This window comes from Capsella rubella, unplaced genomic scaffold (genome assembly GCF_000375325.1).
Source record: "Capsella rubella cultivar Monte Gargano unplaced genomic scaffold, Caprub1_0 scaffold_6, whole genome shotgun sequence".
Taxonomy (NCBI): Eukaryota; Viridiplantae; Streptophyta; class Magnoliopsida; order Brassicales; family Brassicaceae; genus Capsella; species Capsella rubella.
In genome coordinates, this window is record NW_006238918.1 from 4973322 (window position 1) to 4992202 (window position 18881).

Sequence of the window (18881 nt, forward strand, 5' to 3'; positions counted from 1 at the left end):
AATTTCTAGGAGGTTACTAATTTTATTCTTTCTCGCATTTGGTCGGAAGCTACACCTCAAATCACACTTCTCTAACAAAAGATGGAACTACTAATGATAATAAAAAGTTACAAAACATAACACGTTATCAAAGCGGAATAGAAGAAAACAGAATTGACCCGTTGACTTAAAATATATATTAAAAAAAAAATCATGAAACCAAAAAAGAAAGAATTAGCAACTAAAACGACGACGCTTTTCTCCAACGTTTTCTATTCTCTTCCTCACGTCGAAGAAAACGACCCGTTCGTCGGAACAACACTCTCACGACTATCTCCTCCACCACCTCCGCCGTTAGCTCTTTTAGCTCCGCCTCGTCCTGAAATCTTGTTGTTATGCATCCACACTTTGAAAACGCTTTTATCAACTCCAATCTCCCGACAAAAGTCCTTAACAGCCACGTCGTCAGCTTTAGGCATCCTCCACCCAACTCTCTCCGCGAACTCGAACATCTTCTCCTTCTGATACTGACTAAACTTTGTTCTAAAACGTTTCCTAGACATTGGACCCGCCGTGTTACCTCCTCCTCCTCCTCCCCCGGAGAGTGCAAGAAGCATGTAAGAGGACGAGATCGGCGGCGGAGAAGCTGAGTCATCGTCGTCAGGACTACGAATCCCCACCGGATGAGGAGGAGGAAGCTGGTGACGGTTTTGAGGACGAAACTCGATCGCCGGGACGATGGCAGAAGCGAGAGACGGATCGTCTTCTCGGCGGTGGAAGTTACGGTGGCAACCACAAGCGGCGCACGTTAGTGTAGTCGGGTCGTTAGAGTTAAAAGCCGGGGACGGCATAAACTCGCCGCATCCGTCTAAAGCGTGGCCGCCGATTCCCGCGGCGTGGTTCTTTAGACATTCTTTGTAAGTAACAACCGCAGCCGCTTCAGACGCAAGATGATTGTGGTGGCAGCGTTTGCCGTTGGAGAAAGAAATAGGCTTCGCTGGATGGATCCGGGTCGGAGCTTCGATTTCGGGTTGTCTTGAATCCAAGTCGGATACAATAGTTGTTGTAGTAGCTATCACATCCATGACGGACGACTCAAAACATTTAAGTTTTTTAAAACAAAAATATATTTGTAACCTTGAGAATTAGCGATGGGGTTTGGTTATTGGGTATACAAGAAAGTATTATGATGTTGTAGAGATGGGAGAAGAAGAAGAGAAGATAAGGAAAAAGATTGCACTAAACAGAAATGTTATTTTAATTGCGAGGTTGAAACTTTTGGGAAATTTTGGGACATGGGTTTATGTATTTGGAAAGGTATAGGATTAGGAAAGGAGGAGTTTAAAACTATGTATGTATGTATTACTACTACTACTACTCAACCCTCATGGTCATGGAGGAAGAAAGAGATGAGGACTGTTGATAATGAGAAATCCAAGTTGTGTGGTTGAGATTCATAATCATTATGGGGTTTTCTTTTTTATTTTTTAACCATGGTTTGTTTGTTGACCTCATCCTAGGGTTAATAAAAAAAAAAGATAAGTGTAATAAATATAGGCTAATAAATAGAGTTCATAGAACAGCATCTAATGTGAGTCATGTCTTTTTCTTTTTGCTAAATTTGTATCTCCATGACGTTGACAACTTATTAATTATATACTCAGAATTTTATACCAATAGTAGTATTATTAATCTCTTTTTTTTCTTTGCACCTTGCAATTATCATCATTGTTCATCATTTAAGCAAAACTCGTTTTATGGTTTGTTTTGGGTGGTGTGATAATTAAGCATAAATTTTGGTTGTCATGACAAAACTTTAGTGTTTATCCAAAATGTTTAAAAATCTCGACCTTCCCTTATAAGCTACACACCAATTCATTTCAATCTTTGTAGAAATAAACTATCCAACAAGCAAATTACAGTCTTAAAGGTGACCCTGATAGCAGATGTTAACAAAAACTTATCTACCTAATTTATGTACTTATCTACCTAATTTTGATGTACTTCTCGAGTAACTCAAAAATGTTTTAATTGATTATTCATGTTGACGACGGTTAAAGTGGCCTTAATAAAAGTGGACAACCATACAAAAAAGCTGACACGAGCAGTGGTGGTAAAGAAAGGATGCTGTTTACCCCCCAAAAACTTCTTATGTACTTCTTAACATAAAAGTCTTTCATAAGAGAAACCTACAAGATTAAAAGAAACTAATTAAGATTATTTTGAGGATTACTAATAAGAGAACTAATCATTCACAGGACATACAAAAACCAATAAAGAATGTATAGTAGCGAAATCGTATATTAATATGTATGATTAACAACTCCTAAACCCTTTCATTTACTTTGACTAGTATGAAGTTGTCTTATCACATACACTAGACAGCTAACACGCGTCCCATATCTTTCAACATGGCGCTGCCTAATCGAACCATGTTCGTTTACTATCGTAGAGACAATTCTCATATACATTGAACTGTACAAAAATAGGGAACCACCGTATCAAACATTTCATGCATTTGGATATAACTTCGATTATATTAGTCTTAACTATTACCTCACTACGGAATCTATAGATTTCATAGACAACGAAATAAGATAATAAGATATGCACCCATTTATTGTCTTAGAAAATAGTTAGTGTTCCTTACTCTTTTAGTTAGGACGAAGAACAAGGCAACCCGACATTAAATAAGCTTTATTTATGCCCATAACAAGTACTGTATAATATATTCCATTAGTTTTTCTTTTCTTTCAGTATCTATATTTTGACGCAACTATATATCTGATCGATCTGTAAGTATTTTTACTAGTATAATCTATATAGCATTATACTTATGTTAGTGCGTTGATATATACATCCCCTATTATTAGTATACATGTATTATTATGTGCGCAAATGCGAGTGGAAGAGCGTATCATATACAATGAACGTATGGGTTGTTTAGTGGCATTAATTTTTGGACTGTACTTCTCTAGATTTGTGAAGAAGAAGACACCAATGACATCTTCTTTCTTCTTTTTTTTTTTTTTTGTTTGGTGGCAAACGAAATTATTTTTTGTTTTAGGAAATTGAATGTGTAAAAATAATTCAAAAAATACATTTATTAATGTGCACGACAACTTGAGAAGAATTTGAGGAAACTGTTTTAATGACTAAAACAAGTTGGCTCTTGATTTCAAATTATGCCAAAACAACTAAGCTGCTTCATCTGTATATGATGATTATTACTCAAAATTTTCAACCCGATCAGATACACTGCTTAAAATTTAACGTATCTAGTAGTCTTGTTAATATCAAATTAGCTTTGTACTTCTCTCCGTTCCTTAAAAATAATTTTGTTGCAAAAAAATTATTGTTTTAAGTTATTAATGTATTATTAATTAGGATTTACAAATTTCAAGGTAAATAACTAAATATTATTGATTTATAATTTAAAAAACCGTGAATGACAAAAAATGATGCAAATATTATCAAAATTTGATTGGGTTGAAAATTTTGAGTAATAATCACCATATACAGATGTTACTAATTTATGTAGGGTTTTTGTTACGAGCTTTATCAGTCTGAAAACGACGTAGACCAAAGCCTGAGGCTTAAAACGTTGGCCCATTCCGGGATGGGTTTATTATAATGGGCCGATAAATGATCAACACAAAACAACCAATTAGTGAGGAGTAGGATTCGACTACAACAAAGAAAAATGAGTGAAGATTGTAATTTGTCTATCATCAAGTTTGTGAAAATTAGTTGACTACGATAATTTTGTGTGCATTGTTTTGTAATAAACAAACATATGAAAAGAAAAAAGCTTCAGGGTTAATTAAACATCCATTTCGCAAAAAATGATTTGGACTCTTATGAACTTATGCATGGCTTAAAGAGGCCCAACAACAAAATCCAAACAAAGAACAAAAAAAACAGCAGAGTGTATTAAACTGAGTGTTGCTGTTCTGATACCATCATCTTCTTTAGTCAAGAGATCATATGAAGACACCTTTGGTTTGAATCGATGAGTTTTCACGACGATGAAGCTGTCTCCAACTTAGTCGATTTTGCAGCTGCAGCTTTGGTGTAGATAGGGTGAAGGACATGACCACCTTTTGGATCAACATGAATCCATTTGCGACCAGTTATCTTGTTTTTCTCAAACCTGACTCGGCCTTCCTTCAATGCAAACAGAGTATGGTCCCTCCCGATCCCAACATAGTCTCCAGGATGAAACCGAGTTCCGCGTTGACGAACTATGATGTTTCCCGGTATTACATTCTGCAAAAAGTCACACACACACATTGGTTTCTACAATCATATACGAATAAAATTCAACCAAATAGTATTTTGCTTGATAGTTCTTACCTCTCCTCCGAATTTCTTAACACCGAGAAACTTGGGATTAGAGTCACGACCATTCTTTGTAGAACCAGCGGTTTTCTTTGTAGCCCAACGCTTCAAGACCAAACTCAACCCACTTGAAGAACCATCTTTAACATCACAAGACGAAGAAGAACAATAACATAAAATGGGTTAACCAGCAAAGATGATCAAGATACAGAGAACTTGATTGATATGTAATATACCGGAAATGCTACTGCCACTATAAGCAGGAACCTCAGTGATCAGCTCCCTCAGACTAACTCTTCTGCATAAGGATGCTGCTGAGTTAAAGAAATTCATTTTTCCAGAATCTGCGAGCAACAATAAAGAGCAACTCAAACACAAAGCATTTCTCAAGTAGAATCAATACAATTCATACCATTTCAACAAATCTATTCTACTCCTAATTTAATCCAACCATTGATCAGCTAACTGATCAACCTCAGAAAACTTTAACATTTCAGAATCGATTTCTCTAAATTTCTTCACCACCTGTAAATCTGAATCAAAATTTCGATCATAACACTTTTTCTTTCTTTCTAAAATTCACGATCAAACCTGAGATGTTCACTATTTCTAATCAAAACCTAAAATGAGAGTCTGATCGGTTGATTTCTCCGACCCAGGACGAAATCGAAACTCTCCACGAATGTGGTAAGAATAAAAAGAAGATACCTACCGGAAATGATAGAGAACGATGAAAAGCGTGACCGGAGATGGCGACGGCGACGGAAGCGGGATAAGGATTAAACGGCGCAGGAGGGAAAAGGGGCTTAACTCCAAAGCCCTATTTGTCAAGTATTAACAATAAGCTCAGAGGGCCTTGATGTTTTTAGTTTCTTACATTATGACCCCTACACTTTAATTTGGATCAAAATTGGATCAAAATTGTAATGAATATGCATGTTATAGTCATTTGCGATTTTACACTTTCATTAATTTGTTTACACACATATCATTCGATTTATTTAAAAGCTGTAACAACAACAAAAGAAGAAATGATTCCGTTCAAATTGTGGTTTTGGAAATGAAACCAATCTTAGCCAAAAGTATCTCAAATGTCCTCTGCATAAACTTAGGCTTTAGTAGTGAGTGAATGTGTGAACAAGTAGTTGACACCATGAGTGATGATCACTATCTTTGATCTCTTCTTGTAACATCAATAACAAAAATTGTTGTATTCTCTTTTTCTAATCCATATCTCTCTCTATGCATGTGTTTTTGGGACAACTTGACATGATCTATAATCTTTCTTTTGGACAGTAACTAATCAATACATCCATGTGATCCCTCACATGCTTTCAAATCTTGTAAATAGACAAATTTGTTGAATTTTTTTATATATCAGTGTTTTCTCTCTTAAAAGGGTCCTACGGTCCGTGCCGTACTCCAACCCTACAAAGTTTCTTATATTAAACCAAACCCTTCATAATCAATTTTGTGTCACACCAATTATTTTACATCTCTTTATGTTTGTAAATTAAATTATAGTTGAAAATAGGGTATTAGGGAATCAGTAGCTAAAAATGTCTTGTACATCTACTTGGTGTGTTTGGCCTTGTTTAACAATAAAGCCAAACTTGTTTTCATAGAATGTTAGTTACGTTGAATTCTCTAATAGTAAACCGAAACTAATTATATCTGACGTTCATCACCTTAAAGAAGTAGTTAAGCTTATTCATCGTCATTTCTTACAAGTTCTCTATCTTTTTGATATTTTTTTGTACAATAACAATGTTAATTCTTGTTTTACGACCATTGATAAAGCAGAATACGTTTTCACATTTACTTATTATTTGTCATTGAGTATACTTATTTAGTAGTATTATTTTTGGGTTAAAAATGACCTTATTAGAGAAGATAACATTATTAATTAAATTAAACCAGAAAAATATCTCAATGTTCCCTCTTTTTTTTCTGCGAGAGTAGATCGACTCAAGAAAAACAATAATTGGATGAGAGAGCATGTGGAACTGGCTAGCTGCACATGCCTTTCCTTCTCTTTCTCCTCTTTTTTTCAAACCTTTTTTAGTTTTTGTTTTTTCTTTTACTCAAAAACAACTTTACTAGATTTTTGGGATATCTGTACACACAGTATACAAACAAGTTGGGATGTGTATGCGCAATTGCGCATTAATGTACGTGTTTTAGTTTTTTTTTTGTTGCATACATGTGTTTCCATCAAGTTGTTTTATCCTTTTCATTAGTCGTGATCTTTGTTTCATTTCCAAAATCCTCAACTTGATATCCCCCTAGTGGTGCGACCGAGTTTACCTGTTTTTTTAAGGGTTCCCCTCCACTTTTGTTATATCTCAAATAAGTTGTAAGAGATGAATGTGGTCTAAGAGATGAATGTGGCCTATAGATCATAACTCTAAAAACTATACTTGTTCATTTAGCTACCTACTATTTCACAACAGCATGAATTGGTTCATCTATAGATTTGACTGATGGTTGACAAACTCTGATTAGTGGCCAACTAGATCTGGTTTCTTCTTCTATGAAGAAAATATATATATTATATATACAGAAGAATTAGAGTATTAAATTTATCTTTACTATATATTCTGAAACTTTATCTAAACTAATCATTGATCCGTCAACAAGCAATGGTATTAATAATTAATATTAATATTATACTTAGTATAGTAAGATTGTGATTACAATTTACAGTTGGGACCGTTGGTGAGATCTAACTCCCCGTCTCCTTCTTCAATGCACCGTCCTTCTTTCTTTTTTATTTCTTTGTTTTATTACTCTGATAATGTATTTGTGGTTTAAAAAACGTTTCGTCTTTTACAAAATCCCACACCCAATCTAAATCCACAACAAAACAATCATAGCTAGATGGAATGTAATAAAGATGACATGTAAAACTATATACAAAGTTCGTAAATTCTTTTAAAGGTCTTAAAGGAAACAAATATAACTTATAAAAAAAAAAAGAGTTCATAGTACTTAAGTACTAAGTATTATAGTATAGTACTAATACTAAAGCTTTGTTAAAACAACCATGTGCAAACCATCCAAACCATAGTTTACCAATTGGCAATAGGCAAGTAATAATAAAAGGGGGCGCACGCGTGGCATAATGTGAATGGAGGAGTATGGAAATAACGATATGTGTTGCCGCATGGAATAACTGATACGAGCAATTGTGTGTATATATATAGCTTATATGCAACATCACAGGGTCCTCAACCAAAACAGCTCCTCTCTCAGTCAGTACACACTTCTTTTCTCAAACAAGAAAAGAGACCAAAACTTGTTTGAGCGATCTAGAGGAGTGTTTGGTTCTTTGGATAACTAAACAGAGACAAAAATGGCTAAGTCATGCGGAGCTCTCTTCCTCTTGGCCCTCATTGTCCTCTCCTTGCTTCAAACCATGGTAACATCTCAGATTTTTTCTTTCTTCTTCTTCTTCAATGCTTTGAAAATATGGAAGCTACTATATTTTGATTTCTCTTCTTATTACTATTAACAAGATTTGAGATAATGTGGGTTCTATTATTGTACTTTTTGGTTGTAATATGTTTATTTTACCTTTTTCTATGAAAATTAATTATTACTCTCTCTCTTTTTTGTTAGGTTATGGCCGGTGGATATAATTATCCAATAAAGTATGACCCGGTAAGTTTTTTTTGTTTGTGGTTGAAACCGCCGAAAAATACACTTTTATAAAAAACTGTATATTTTATACCTAATGTTATTTCTTAACTAAAAAGAAAAAATGTTTAACTTATTTACATTTTTTTGGTTAATTTTGCAGAAACGTTACAGACAAGGAAGCTTGAAAATTACCCGTAAGTGTTTATTTATTTATTTTCAGAGATATTCTCAGAACAAAAATTAAAATTTAAACAAGTTATTAATTATGTTTAAGAGAAGAAAAAAAGAGAGTAAAGCTTTCAGTTCTACAACACTGTTTAAACAAGTTGGAAGTGAAGTGTTTGGTCTCAGATCCGTAGATTCTCAAAATATTTTGTAGATTGACCAAATTGCCCCTGAATGATAGGTTATAGAGTCAAAGCAAAACCCACTGTGTCCTTCTTGAGTCCCACAAAACAGCAGTCAAAAAGTCATAAACATGTCTCTTGCTTTTTAGCTTCATTTTTTTCTTTGTTTTTGGTTACTTTTCACTACAAGATTCTGTTTGTTTTTATTATTGGGTGGGTAAAAAGAAATTGACTGGATTTGGTGTGAAATGAGCAGAGTGCCCATCGGAATGCAATAGGAGGTGTAAAGAGACACAGTACCACAACGCATGCATTTTGTTCTGCAACAAGTGCTGCAGGAAGTGTCTATGTGTGCCTCCTGGTTACTATGGCAACAAACAAGTTTGCTCTTGCTACAACAACTGGAAAACTCAACAGGGTGGTCCTAAATGCCCTTGATTCATCATCTCTTCTTCCCCAGCTTCCCACTATCGTATCGTTCCTTTTTATAATTAAAAAAAAAAACTTGGACGATAACTAAAATTTCACTTTCATTAATGTTTTTTTTTTCTTTTTCTTTTATAAAAATGTTTTGGTGTTTCAGTCTAATTCTATTTCTGATGTTGTAATGGTTATCATGTCACTCCTTTTTGGGATTTTGTTCTAAATCCTTCTAAAAGAAATGAGAGTGGCCTATATATGAATGATATTTTCCTTGAATATTTGGTGTTTCTGATACATTTAGTTATTCTTCGCGGTTCGAAATACATATAAATCGAAAATACTATAAAAGGCCGCATAACAAAATAACACAATTCTATCAAGCAAAAAGGATTGCATGATCTTAACACTAAACCAACAAATAAATAACTTTAATATTTTGTTGGATCCAAATACTTCTGTGGAGGATAAAGTTCAGCTAAGATTTCTATTGGCGTATCCTCTCTGTTATTCATTGTGATAATATTTCTATTCATTAAAGTTTTATTGAGTTAAAAGAAAGAAAAAAAAGATGGATTGCATATAGAAAGCCTTGATGTGTTGGGTCTATCGGCCCAGTCCGTAAAAGCCCATTATTGATTTTTTTAACGCTTACTACGAGTTACGACGAAATCACGTGTTTTACGCGATATATAGTGTTTTCCCACAATCTTCTCTGCGACCAATCATGAATTCATGATGATATATTTTACAATCGGTGTGCACTGATATGAACCACAAACTTTAAAGAAGTGTTTTACATGTTTCATCGGACATTTCTATAAATATACTCTTAATCCCTTGTAGACTTGTAGTTGTTTATATTCATATTAATTGACAAGGAATATGACGTTTGGAGACACAAATATTAAATATATAGTTATTGCCATTGGCCTTGACAACGAAAGCTCAATTTGGTATCATCTTTTCTAAAGTAAGCTGTAAAAAGTTTTTGGTTTCGAATAGAACATGAAAGACATCTCTCTGTGAAAAGTGAAAACATAGAAATATGTTGTTAGGACTCTTCTGTATAGTCTAGAAGAGTCTCATCACAAAGAAAGATAGTGATTTACATCAAATCCAAATCACCATTCGTATATACTTGTTTACTTATACGTCTCGGGGTTCAGTTGACAAGTTTCCACAAAAACAACGACAAAAACATGTGGCAGTTCATGTGCTCCAGACTCGTCCGACAAATTATTGACATCCATGATACACTACTCTTACACCATATTATTTTTACTTTGAATTTTCACCAAAAGGAGGATTTGATACTATGTTTGCATAATCTATCTTGTATTTAACTAAGTTAAATTGCTCTTCTCTCGTGTTTAAAAATGGTAAACTTCGTTTAATTTTCTCAAATCCAACCAAATATTGTTTGACTACTCTAATGGTATACTTTATTGTAACTGGTTATAATATTTTTCAACAATTAATTTTTCGATTCGTTTCCAAAAACCCCATTTAAAAAAATTTAATTGGTCAATAATCATTTAATAGAATGCCAACAGCGACGCTAATTATGTGTAATATCCTTGTGCATCCTGCACAGAACCTCGACTATAGTAATTTGATGAAATCGCATTGTTCGGCTCTAGTAATATATTAGCACCACTATCTCTAATTCTCTCTCTATATATATTGACTTCTTGAGGTTTTCTTTATTTAGTAACTTAAACTCTTCTCTCTATCAATATATCTATCTCTTTAGGCTCTCGATCTCTCCGCCTCTCTATCTCTTTGCCTCTTCGACAACAGAAGAGCAGAGTCGAGACTATAGAAAAGTCATGAGCGAAGAGAAGAAAGATTTCATGTCGGAGCCATTCATCGTTAAGAATATCGATTATGATGATGATGAAGAAGCAACGATTGTTGATGATTATAATAACTCACAGGGCAAAACTTCTTTCTCCAAGACTTGTTTCCATGGCATTAACGCTTTATCAGGTTTCATTTCCTTTTCCCAATCTTTTTTGTTCTTCATTTTTTCAGTACTTCCTTCTTCTTATCACCAAGCCTTCCTTAACTCACGGTCACGGACAAACTCTTAGCTTATCCACACATATTACATGTTTTTCCATAATAATAATCTAGAGAAAAACTATATTTAGCTATATTTTACTTTCTTTCTAGATGTTTTTAACTCAAGATTTTGACTTTATCTTGTAATAGATTGGTGTGGATTTCAATCCTATCTTTTTCCTTCTGTTCATATTTTTCCAATTTCATAGATTTTGATAATATATAATAAAGATAAAACCCCAAAAAAATAAAACAAGTAAATGATTGTTTGTTGTCTTTTAAGGTTAGTATGATTCCGTTTACTAGAGAATTTTTAAAAACACAAAAACAACTGGGCAAAGTTTATTTGGTTTCCTTTGATAAAGGCATTAGTGGAGTATTATTGTCATTACGTACTTCTGTAGTATTAATTATTAATGGGTCTATTAAAGAGAGGCCACTAAAACCGTGTTTAATGTTTTATATACCAAACTGTATATAGTATTACTTTTTAGTTTATACTAAATAAAGTTAAACTAGCTATTCAGTTTTACACACGTCTAGCCAAACATATGATTGAGCCATTTTCATTATCGTATAACCATATTTATATACGGACAAAAGAACTAGTCCTTGTAATAGAAACCAAAATCGGTTTTCTTTCTGTGTCTTGATACAACGTGTCTCTTGACAAACCTAACACATCAAGAACACGTCTTCCCTTTTCTAGTTGTCTTCTTCTTCTACAAATCACTTTGATATCAAATCATATCTTGATAACGATCTAGACCACATGCTATTCCTTTGCGTGTGTGTTTTATTAAATGTAATTAACACAAAATTAACAAATACGTTTGTATTAGTGTGTTTAAACAAATATTAATTAATTCTTCTAATGAACTTTTTTTTCTTTATAGGTGTGGGTATATTATCGGTCCCTTATGCTTTAGCATCCGGAGGATGGCTAAGTTTGATCATACTCTTCACCGTAGCAATCACAACTTTCTATTGTGCCATTCTCATTAAAAGATGTATGGACATGGATCCACTTCTACGATCATACCCGGACATTGGCTACAAAGCATTTGGAAATACAGGACGTGTCGTCGTCTCCATCTTCATGAACCTCGAGCTTTACCTAGTGGCGACCAGTTTCTTGATTCTAGAAGGTGACAACCTTAACAAGCTCTTCTCAAACGTTGGATTCAACTTCATGGGATTTGAACTCCAAGGCAAGCAAATGTTCATCGTCCTTGTAGCTCTCATTATTCTTCCCTCTGTTTGGTTAGACAACATGAGGATTCTTTCTTATATATCCGCGAGTGGAGTCTTTGCTTCCGGGTTGATTCTTGCTTCTATCTTTTGGGTTGGAGCTTTTGAAGGAGTAGGGTTCAAGAACAGTGACTCGGATGTCTTTCGTCTTAATGGAGTCACTACTTCTGTGAGCCTATACGCGTTTTGTTATTGTGCTCATCCGGTATTCCCAACTCTATACACTTCCATGAAGAACAAACGCCAATTCTCAAACGTAAGGGTTTATTTTAAAAGCACTACTGTCAAAACTTTTTGTATAGACCAAAGTCAGAGTAATGATTTTGTCTTCTTCTTCTTTTTTAATTACATTTTGTAGGTTATGGTAATATGTTTCACAATATGCACATTCATATATGCATCGGTGGCGGTATTGGGATACTTGATGTATGGATCAAATGTTGAATCACAGATAACATTGAATCTTCCTACGGATAAGCTTAGTTCAAAAGTGGCGATATGGACTACATTGGTGAACCCAATAGCTAAGTTTGCTCTCATGGTTACCCCTATTATCGACGCAATGAGAAGCCGGTTTTCTCGGTTTTTGCCTAACAAAAGAGCGTCCGGTTTTGTATTGAGTACGGTGCTGGTTGCTAGCAATGTGATTGTGGCATTGCTTCTTCCGTTCTTCGGTGACCTTATGAGTCTTGTTGGAGCATTCTTGAGCGCATCCGCGTCGGTTATATTGCCATGTTTGTGTTACTTAAAGATATCTGGCAAGTACCGGAGACTCGGGTTCGAAACACTGGTTCTCATCGGTATTACGCTAACCGGTATCTTGGTTGTGATAACCGGAACTTACCGAGCGGTTAAGGACATTTTTGGCCGATTTTGATATCCGAATAGATGACGTCTAGGCCCAAAGAATTTTTGGTTAGGAAAGAAATTTGTAATACTGAAACAATAATATTATTTATTTACTTAGACCGTTTTTATTTATTCATTAACTCATTTGTATTTACACACTGACCAAGTCTCTGTTTAGAATTCTAACATCGGTATTTAACGGTTGATCAGTGTACTCAGACAGAATTGCTCGAAACTCGTCTCCCGTTAAGGTTTCCTTCTCCAACAAAACATCAACAAGCTTGTCTATGGCTTCTCTGTTACTCTTCACATGCTTCTTTGCGACCTCATAAGCGTCCTCGATTATTTTCTTTACGCACGAATCAATTTGCTCCGCGAGTTTCTCTGACATTGAGTTCCTAGCGAGCATACGTAAAATGACGTCGTTTTGTTTAGCAGCTGGATCGGTTAGTGCCCATGGACCAATCTCCGACATACCAAACATCGTCACCATCTGAACCAAAAGAAGAATTAGAAAATTTCACCGGTTATTTTCGGTTTAACATATTTGATTTTGATGACTACACCTGTCTTGCAATCTGAGTGACTTGTTGGAGATCGCTGGCGGCTCCCGTGGTTATCTCCGGTTCTCCGAAGATTACTTCCTCGGCGGCTCTGCCTCCTAATCCTCCGACGATTCTAGCGAATAGTTGCTGTTTAGACACCAACGTTGGATCTTCTCTCGGTAAGAACCAAGTGAGACCACGTGCTTGACCTCTAGGAACCAACGTAACTTTCTGAACCGGATCGTGACCATCCGTCAAAGTCCTAGTCGGCATCAAAACCGGTTATTTCTCTGACTAAACCGGAGAAATTAAAATGAATAACATGAAATTGAACCGGAACTTACGCACAGATAGCGTGTCCTACTTCATGGTAGGCTACAATGGCTTTGCTTTTACTGTCGACCATCTTCGTCCCTTCCATTCCGGCCACAATCCGATCGATCGAGTCGTCAATCTCTTCCAGGGTAATCTTGTCTTTTCCTCTTCTTCCGGCGAGTATGGCGGCTTCGTTCATTAGATTTGCCAGGTCAGCTCCACTGAAACCTGGAGTTCTCATGGCAATCACGCTCAAAGACACTTCCTTGTCAAGTTTCTTGCTTTTGCTGTGAACTTTTAATATCTCCTCTCTTCCTCTTACATCCGGTAAACCAACCGAAACCTGTTTTAAAACCACGTTTGCATTATACCAAACCGGTTCAGTTAAATCATTAATTGGTTCGATCTGTTCAGTTTATGGAACTCACCTGTCTATCGAATCTTCCTGGTCGGAGTAAAGCAGAGTCTAGAATCTCCGGTCGGTTCCTTGCACCGATCACAATCACTCCGGTATTTCCCGTAAACCCGTCCATTTCTGTTAAAATCTGGTTTAGCGTCTGTTCACGTTCGTCGTTTCCTCCTCCAATGCCGGTTCCTCTCATTCTCCCAACAGCATCAATCTCATCAATGAACACTAAACAAGGTGAATTCGCTTTTGCCTTGTTGAACAAGTCTCTAACCCTAGAAGCTCCTACACCAACAAACATCTCTATGAACTCCGAGCCTGACAATGAAAAAAACGGAACACCGGCTTCTCCGGCTATAGCCTTAGCCAGCAGAGTCTTTCCAGTTCCCGGAGGTCCGGTCAACAAGACGCCTTTCGGGATTTTAGCCCCCAAAGCTGAGAATTTCTCTGGCGTTCGTAAGAATTCAACGATCTCTTCAAAGTCTTGTTTGGCTTCGTCTACTCCTGCTACGTCCTCGAACGTTATCCCTGTGTTTGGTTCCATCTCAAACTTAGCTTTGCTTCTGTTACAAGAAAACATACTTTAAGATCTCAACCTTGGGTTTATTATATTCAAATTTGATTATGTATGTTTTTTTACCTTCCAAGACCAAAAGGCAAATTAGGTCCACCAGGTGTTTTTCTGAAAGAAGATGTTACAAGCAGAGAGCCAAGTAAGATCAAAGGAAACCCAAAATTCACCAAGAAATTGAGCAAGAGAGCTCCCCAGTTCACATCCATGGGATGAGCAGCGAAATCGACGTTCTTCTCCTTCAAATCCCTCACCAGATCGACCGGTAAACCGGGAAGGTTGACCCTAACTCTCTGGATCTTTCCTAATGCTGGATTGGAGATCTCTGCGATGGCAACGGTCCCGTTCTCGAACAAGTCAACTTTCTTCACTTCATTCTCTTCCAGATGCTGCAGGAATCTCGAGTACGACATTCTATTTGAAGTGGCTTCGATGGGAGTTTCTGGTTCAGCTTTTGCCGGGAGAGCAAGAAAAGTTCCTAGAGAAGACGTACACCCCAAGGCAGTCAAACACAGTAGAGCTCTCTTGGTGAGTTTATTATGGTCTAAAGTTTGGATATTGAGACAAGGTATGTGACATGATTTGGATAAATGAGTCGGTTTCTGAAACTTATGGGACTTCTTATTACAGGTTGGGATGTTAGAAAGAGGGAGAGACAAAGCTGATGATGATGTTGATGCCATTTTCATCATCAAAGCCAGTGTCTTTGTTCTTCTTCGAGTTTATCCGTCAATGGCTACTAATTTCTGAGAGTAAAGTTTGGTCTTTAATATTTTATTCGATAGGTGTGTTCGAGATTGTTATATAAACAAAAAAAAGGTGATGATGAGTCATGACTAAAACGAAGAGGATGTTTCTAGTTGCTTTTGTCTTCTCTGGAACATATAGATGTCTTCGATTTCTTGAATGATCCAGAGAGTGTATATAGCTTGGATGTGAGATAACATGTAATCATTGTCCAACCCTTCGATCTTTTCCAATCTTCTTTTTATTTTTTAACTAAAATTTATATAACCATACACTTGGAGGGTAAAAAGGCAAAGAGAGTTTCATAATCATCTCTCTGTGGCCCCATTGTGCCTTAGACTCAAAACTCAAAAGCTTGGTCCTTGGAAAAGTCCCTATTCAACCAACCATGGATTGAGTACTAATTTAATTTATGGTTGGAAAAAAGAAAATTCCCAACCAGATCCTAGATCAAATAGTAGCATAACACACACAGACATGCCAGAATCCAGAGCATACACAAGGAACCACTACCATGAAAGCCAGAAAACAGAATCAAGAAACCAAAGAAAACATTATTATTAAGTATAAACTATTTTTCTGCAATATCCCTCTCAATGTAAAGCTTTTATTTAAACACATGGAGATTAACATATATTAGTTTGTGTAAGAAGTTGTTGTGAAAAAGAAACTAAACCAAAAAGAACAAAGCTAATCAAAGTAATCATCATCATCATCATCATTCCCCTGTAGTATTGATCCAAACTTTACCTCAAAAAGATTGAACCTTTTTGCTTCATCTCTTGACCTTCCTTTGCTGCAATGGCTGCTTCTTAGGTCCAGGAACCTCTAATCTCCCAACCGAACACCCGCATTTCGCCCGAAAGACCAGCACAGCTCGCCCATTCGGTGGAGCCATCTTCTTCAGTTCTGCCTCCAACTCACGGTGGTGATCACGAGGCAACTCAAACAACCCTTTCTTGCTAACACTCTTCCCACTGTTGCTTCCATTGTTACTGCTCTTAACACAATCCTCAGTCTCTAACTGAATATCAAACTCGGCGTTGGCTTTCCTAAGACCTTTACAGTTGGGTTTCCCACATCTATGACGACTACACAAGAGTATAACAATCATCCAAGCAGATAACGCAGTGCACGAGATGCTCAAAGCTATCAAACCATAGACAATAGGATCAGGGTTACGCAAAATCTCTTCTTTGACTAAACAAGACAGCTCCGAGAAGATTTCAACAGACTTGACAGTGATGAATTTGATGTAAGGGAAGATCAAGAACCCGGAAGACGTGATCACAGCGATTAGGATCAGAACATCGATTGCAGCTGATCTAGATCCGTCACAGCAGACTGGGAAATTTGAAGAACAGCTTGATGATGATGATGATCTCTTGTTGATGCTTCTTGATTGCTTCGAATGATGATTGAAATCTGCAGAGTGAGCCATGATTGGAGATTGGTCTGCGAGTGAGATTGAGTTCTGGAAATATACCATCTCAGAAAAAGTTGAATCCTTTTTTGAGGAAACAGATCAAAGATCGATTTCAGAGTCCAAGTGAAGTATCCCTAGAATCACCCAGATCGATCAAACACCAAAATAAAAATCAAAACTTTGAAATCAGATCGAGCTTCTAAAGAGGAATTTGAAATGAACCTGATTGGATTGGACTGGACTGGATTGATAAGGAATCTGGGTTCAATCTGATCGAAATCAATTGAACCCTTACGGAAACGAAAGAAATCGAAAACAGATCAATCCATCAAATGGTGAAAAATATCTTCAAACTTGAACTTCACAATTACAAATAAGGGGAAAGCTGAAACGAAAGATAAGTCGGAAACGTAATGGAAGGTTTGGGAACTACAACAACGTCACCGTAGGATATACAACAAAGACCCAAAAAGGGAAAAAAATATCTGGAGTTTGGGAATTATATATGTAGAAAGGAAATTTAGATCGTGTTCGTCAATGATGATGACGATTTTGAAGTTTTTTTTTTTAAAATCTCTTTACGGTCCGAATTGGGGTGATCGTGTTGTGTAAGAAGAGAAGAGAGGAGGTCACCACCACGCGTTAAGATTATGTTACGAGCGGAGTTAAAACTCTTTATGGTTCGTGCGTGCGTAGGTGTATGTATCTCCATGACTTACCAAAGTACTACTGTACATTCCCTTTAATAATAAATAAATAAAATCAAAGCGTTATTATTTTCTTACTTTAATATTTTAGATACTTTCTTGATTTCGTGGGTCACTAGACATCTCTTTCTCTAGGCTTCATTAGATTTTTCTATTTTATTTTTGTTTTGGCTCTTTTCTAACAATTATATTTTATCACTTTATATATTGTTCTTTTTTTATATGTATATAATAGTCACAAGAAAAAGCCCAAAGTCATGAATGAAGCCCAAGTCCAATTTCTAGTATTAGCTTTTGTTTGTCGGCCATCTAGTAACTAATAAGTCTTCAGCACTTTATAGTGGTTTAGTTGTGTAACTGTAACGAGCAGACCAGACCAAACGCACCGTCCGAAGTAGTTGAAGTGGGTGAAAAACACGTTTTTGGTTTGTTTACACTTTCCACTGATCGGTCCATTCAGATCTTCATTTGTTTGGCAGCTGACTTAAAAAGAAATAAAGAACGAGGTTTGAGTTTCAGACCATTTATTTAGTCCACAAAGTACAAAAGGTTTAGGTTAACCAGTAATATACTAATATGGGTCCATTAAAGTCCACAAAGTACATAGGTTAACAAATAATATTGCTGCCGTAATTGAGAAATTGGACACTTAATAGTCTTAAAGTTAAGTTAAGTTTGTGTTTGGACTTTAAGTTGACTTATCAATTTAGAGAGCACAGTGGAAAAGCAGACAACCAATGTTAATTGTTCTTTTTTGCTTATCTCATGAAATTTGGCAAGGCACTGATTTTCATAAAAATATACTCCCATTAATCACATGCGTCGACGCCATTTTAGCAATAACTTTAATTTTTAATAACACAAAATTATTGATTCAATTTTGTTTGTCTTGTTATGTGTTAAAATGAAAATGAGACGGCTATAATAGTAAAATGAGCGCATGATATTCAATTAAAACTAAGTCAAACCTTGTCCCTAATTTTAAAATAAACACGGTAATCGATCATGGATTTGAGTACTTCACTAAAATATATATATATATATATTTTAGGAAATCAAATTGGTGTTTTTCCATTGTAATATACCTCCAAAAATATTAGTTCTTGTCCAAAGTGGAAAAGTCCCTCCTTGCCAACCCCGTGGATGATAGCCTAATTAAGTGCCTAACTTTTTTTGTTTTCTATCAACCAAGTTTTATAAAGTCTTAAACAAAGTTTGCTGCATACATATAGACATGAAATGTACTTTTGAGAGATAAGCATCCTCAA

At 35.9% G+C, this 18881-nt stretch overlaps 6 protein-coding genes across 6 annotated transcripts; 2 read left to right on the forward strand and 4 right to left on the reverse strand.

Annotated features, from left to right (window-relative positions):
- Positions 1 to 44: 44 nt before the first annotated feature.
- Positions 45 to 1363, reverse strand: LOC17883552 (zinc-finger homeodomain protein 8). The gene has a single exon (XM_006289939.2). It carries the CDS (start codon positions 1062 to 1064, stop codon positions 264 to 266), a length of 801 nt encoding a protein of 266 aa, XP_006290001.1. The 5' UTR covers positions 1065 to 1363; the 3' UTR covers positions 45 to 263.
- Positions 1364 to 3776: 2413 nt separating this feature from the next.
- On the reverse strand, positions 3777 to 5140 carry LOC17881953 (50S ribosomal protein L27). The gene is made up of 4 exons (XM_006288772.2): positions 5033 to 5140; positions 4557 to 4664; positions 4336 to 4460; positions 3777 to 4248 (listed from the first exon to the last, which is right to left on the reverse strand). The coding sequence occupies exons 2-4, from the start codon at positions 4651 to 4653 to the stop codon at positions 4000 to 4002; spliced, it is 471 nt and encodes a 156-aa protein (XP_006288834.1). The 5' UTR covers positions 4654 to 4664; positions 5033 to 5140; the 3' UTR covers positions 3777 to 3999.
- Positions 5141 to 7543: 2403 nt separating this feature from the next.
- LOC17883646 (gibberellin-regulated protein 4) lies at positions 7544 to 9010 on the forward strand. The gene is made up of 4 exons (XM_006288883.2): positions 7544 to 7741; positions 7942 to 7983; positions 8123 to 8156; positions 8566 to 9010. Exons 1-4 carry the CDS (start codon positions 7676 to 7678, stop codon positions 8745 to 8747), a joined length of 324 nt encoding a protein of 107 aa, XP_006288945.1. The 5' UTR covers positions 7544 to 7675; the 3' UTR covers positions 8748 to 9010.
- A 1450-nt stretch (positions 9011 to 10460) lies between these two features.
- LOC17881116 (amino acid transporter AVT1J) lies at positions 10461 to 13028 on the forward strand. Its single transcript, XM_006287643.2, has 3 exons — positions 10461 to 10721; positions 11693 to 12303; positions 12406 to 13028. The coding sequence occupies exons 1-3, from the start codon at positions 10562 to 10564 to the stop codon at positions 12922 to 12924; spliced, it is 1290 nt and encodes a 429-aa protein (XP_006287705.2). The 5' UTR covers positions 10461 to 10561; the 3' UTR covers positions 12925 to 13028.
- Positions 13027 to 15483, reverse strand: LOC17884422 (ATP-dependent zinc metalloprotease FTSH 6, chloroplastic). The gene is made up of 5 exons (XM_006287138.2): positions 14803 to 15483; positions 14185 to 14725; positions 13786 to 14099; positions 13463 to 13703; positions 13027 to 13389 (listed from the first exon to the last, which is right to left on the reverse strand). The coding sequence occupies exons 1-5, from the start codon at positions 15423 to 15425 to the stop codon at positions 13048 to 13050; spliced, it is 2061 nt and encodes a 686-aa protein (XP_006287200.2). The 5' UTR covers positions 15426 to 15483; the 3' UTR covers positions 13027 to 13047.
- Positions 15484 to 16014: 531 nt separating this feature from the next.
- On the reverse strand, positions 16015 to 17557 carry LOC17884484 (uncharacterized protein At5g19025). The gene is made up of 2 exons (XM_006288503.2): positions 17129 to 17557; positions 16015 to 17040 (listed from the first exon to the last, which is right to left on the reverse strand). Exon 2 carries the CDS (start codon positions 16967 to 16969, stop codon positions 16256 to 16258), a length of 714 nt encoding a protein of 237 aa, XP_006288565.1. The 5' UTR covers positions 16970 to 17040; positions 17129 to 17557; the 3' UTR covers positions 16015 to 16255.
- Positions 17558 to 18881: the final 1324 nt, after the last annotated feature.

Bases quoted from the DNA above. Each gene is read 5' to 3' on its own strand.
- LOC17884422 (XM_006287138.2), bottom strand. From the start codon at position 15,425: ATGATGAAAATGGCATCAACATCATCATCAGCTTTGTCTCTCCCTCTT. The intron at 14,726-14,802 runs GTAAAAAAACAT...TTCTTGTAACAG, and splicing joins TTGCCTTTTGGTCTTGGAAG to AAGCAAAGCTAAGTTTGAGA. The intron at 14,100-14,184 runs GTGAGTTCCATA...GTTTTAAAACAG, and splicing joins CAGGAAGATTCGATAGACAG to GTTTCGGTTGGTTTACCGGA.
- LOC17883646 (XM_006288883.2), top strand. From the start codon at position 7,676: ATGGCTAAGTCATGCGGAGCTCTCTTCCTCTTGGCCCTCATTGTCCTC. The intron at 7,742-7,941 runs GTAACATCTCAG...CTTTTTTGTTAG, and splicing joins TCTCCTTGCTTCAAACCATG to GTTATGGCCGGTGGATATAA. The intron at 8,157-8,565 runs GTAAGTGTTTAT...TGAAATGAGCAG, and splicing joins AGGAAGCTTGAAAATTACCC to AGTGCCCATCGGAATGCAAT.
- LOC17883552 (XM_006289939.2), bottom strand. From the start codon at position 1,064: ATGGATGTGATAGCTACTACAACAACTATTGTATCCGACTTGGATTCA.
- LOC17881116 (XM_006287643.2), top strand. From the start codon at position 10,562: ATGAGCGAAGAGAAGAAAGATTTCATGTCGGAGCCATTCATCGTTAAG. The intron at 10,722-11,692 runs GTTTCATTTCCT...TTTTCTTTATAG, and splicing joins TGGCATTAACGCTTTATCAG to GTGTGGGTATATTATCGGTC. The intron at 12,304-12,405 runs GTAAGGGTTTAT...TACATTTTGTAG, and splicing joins ACAAACGCCAATTCTCAAAC to GTTATGGTAATATGTTTCAC.
- LOC17884484 (XM_006288503.2), bottom strand. From the start codon at position 16,969: ATGGTATATTTCCAGAACTCAATCTCACTCGCAGACCAATCTCCAATC.
- LOC17881953 (XM_006288772.2), bottom strand. From the start codon at position 4,653: ATGAATTTCTTTAACTCAGCAGCATCCTTATGCAGAAGAGTTAGTCTG. The intron at 4,461-4,556 runs GTATATTACATA...GTGATGTTAAAG, and splicing joins TAGTGGCAGTAGCATTTCCG to ATGGTTCTTCAAGTGGGTTG. The intron at 4,249-4,335 runs GTAAGAACTATC...GACTTTTTGCAG, and splicing joins TTAAGAAATTCGGAGGAGAG to AATGTAATACCGGGAAACAT.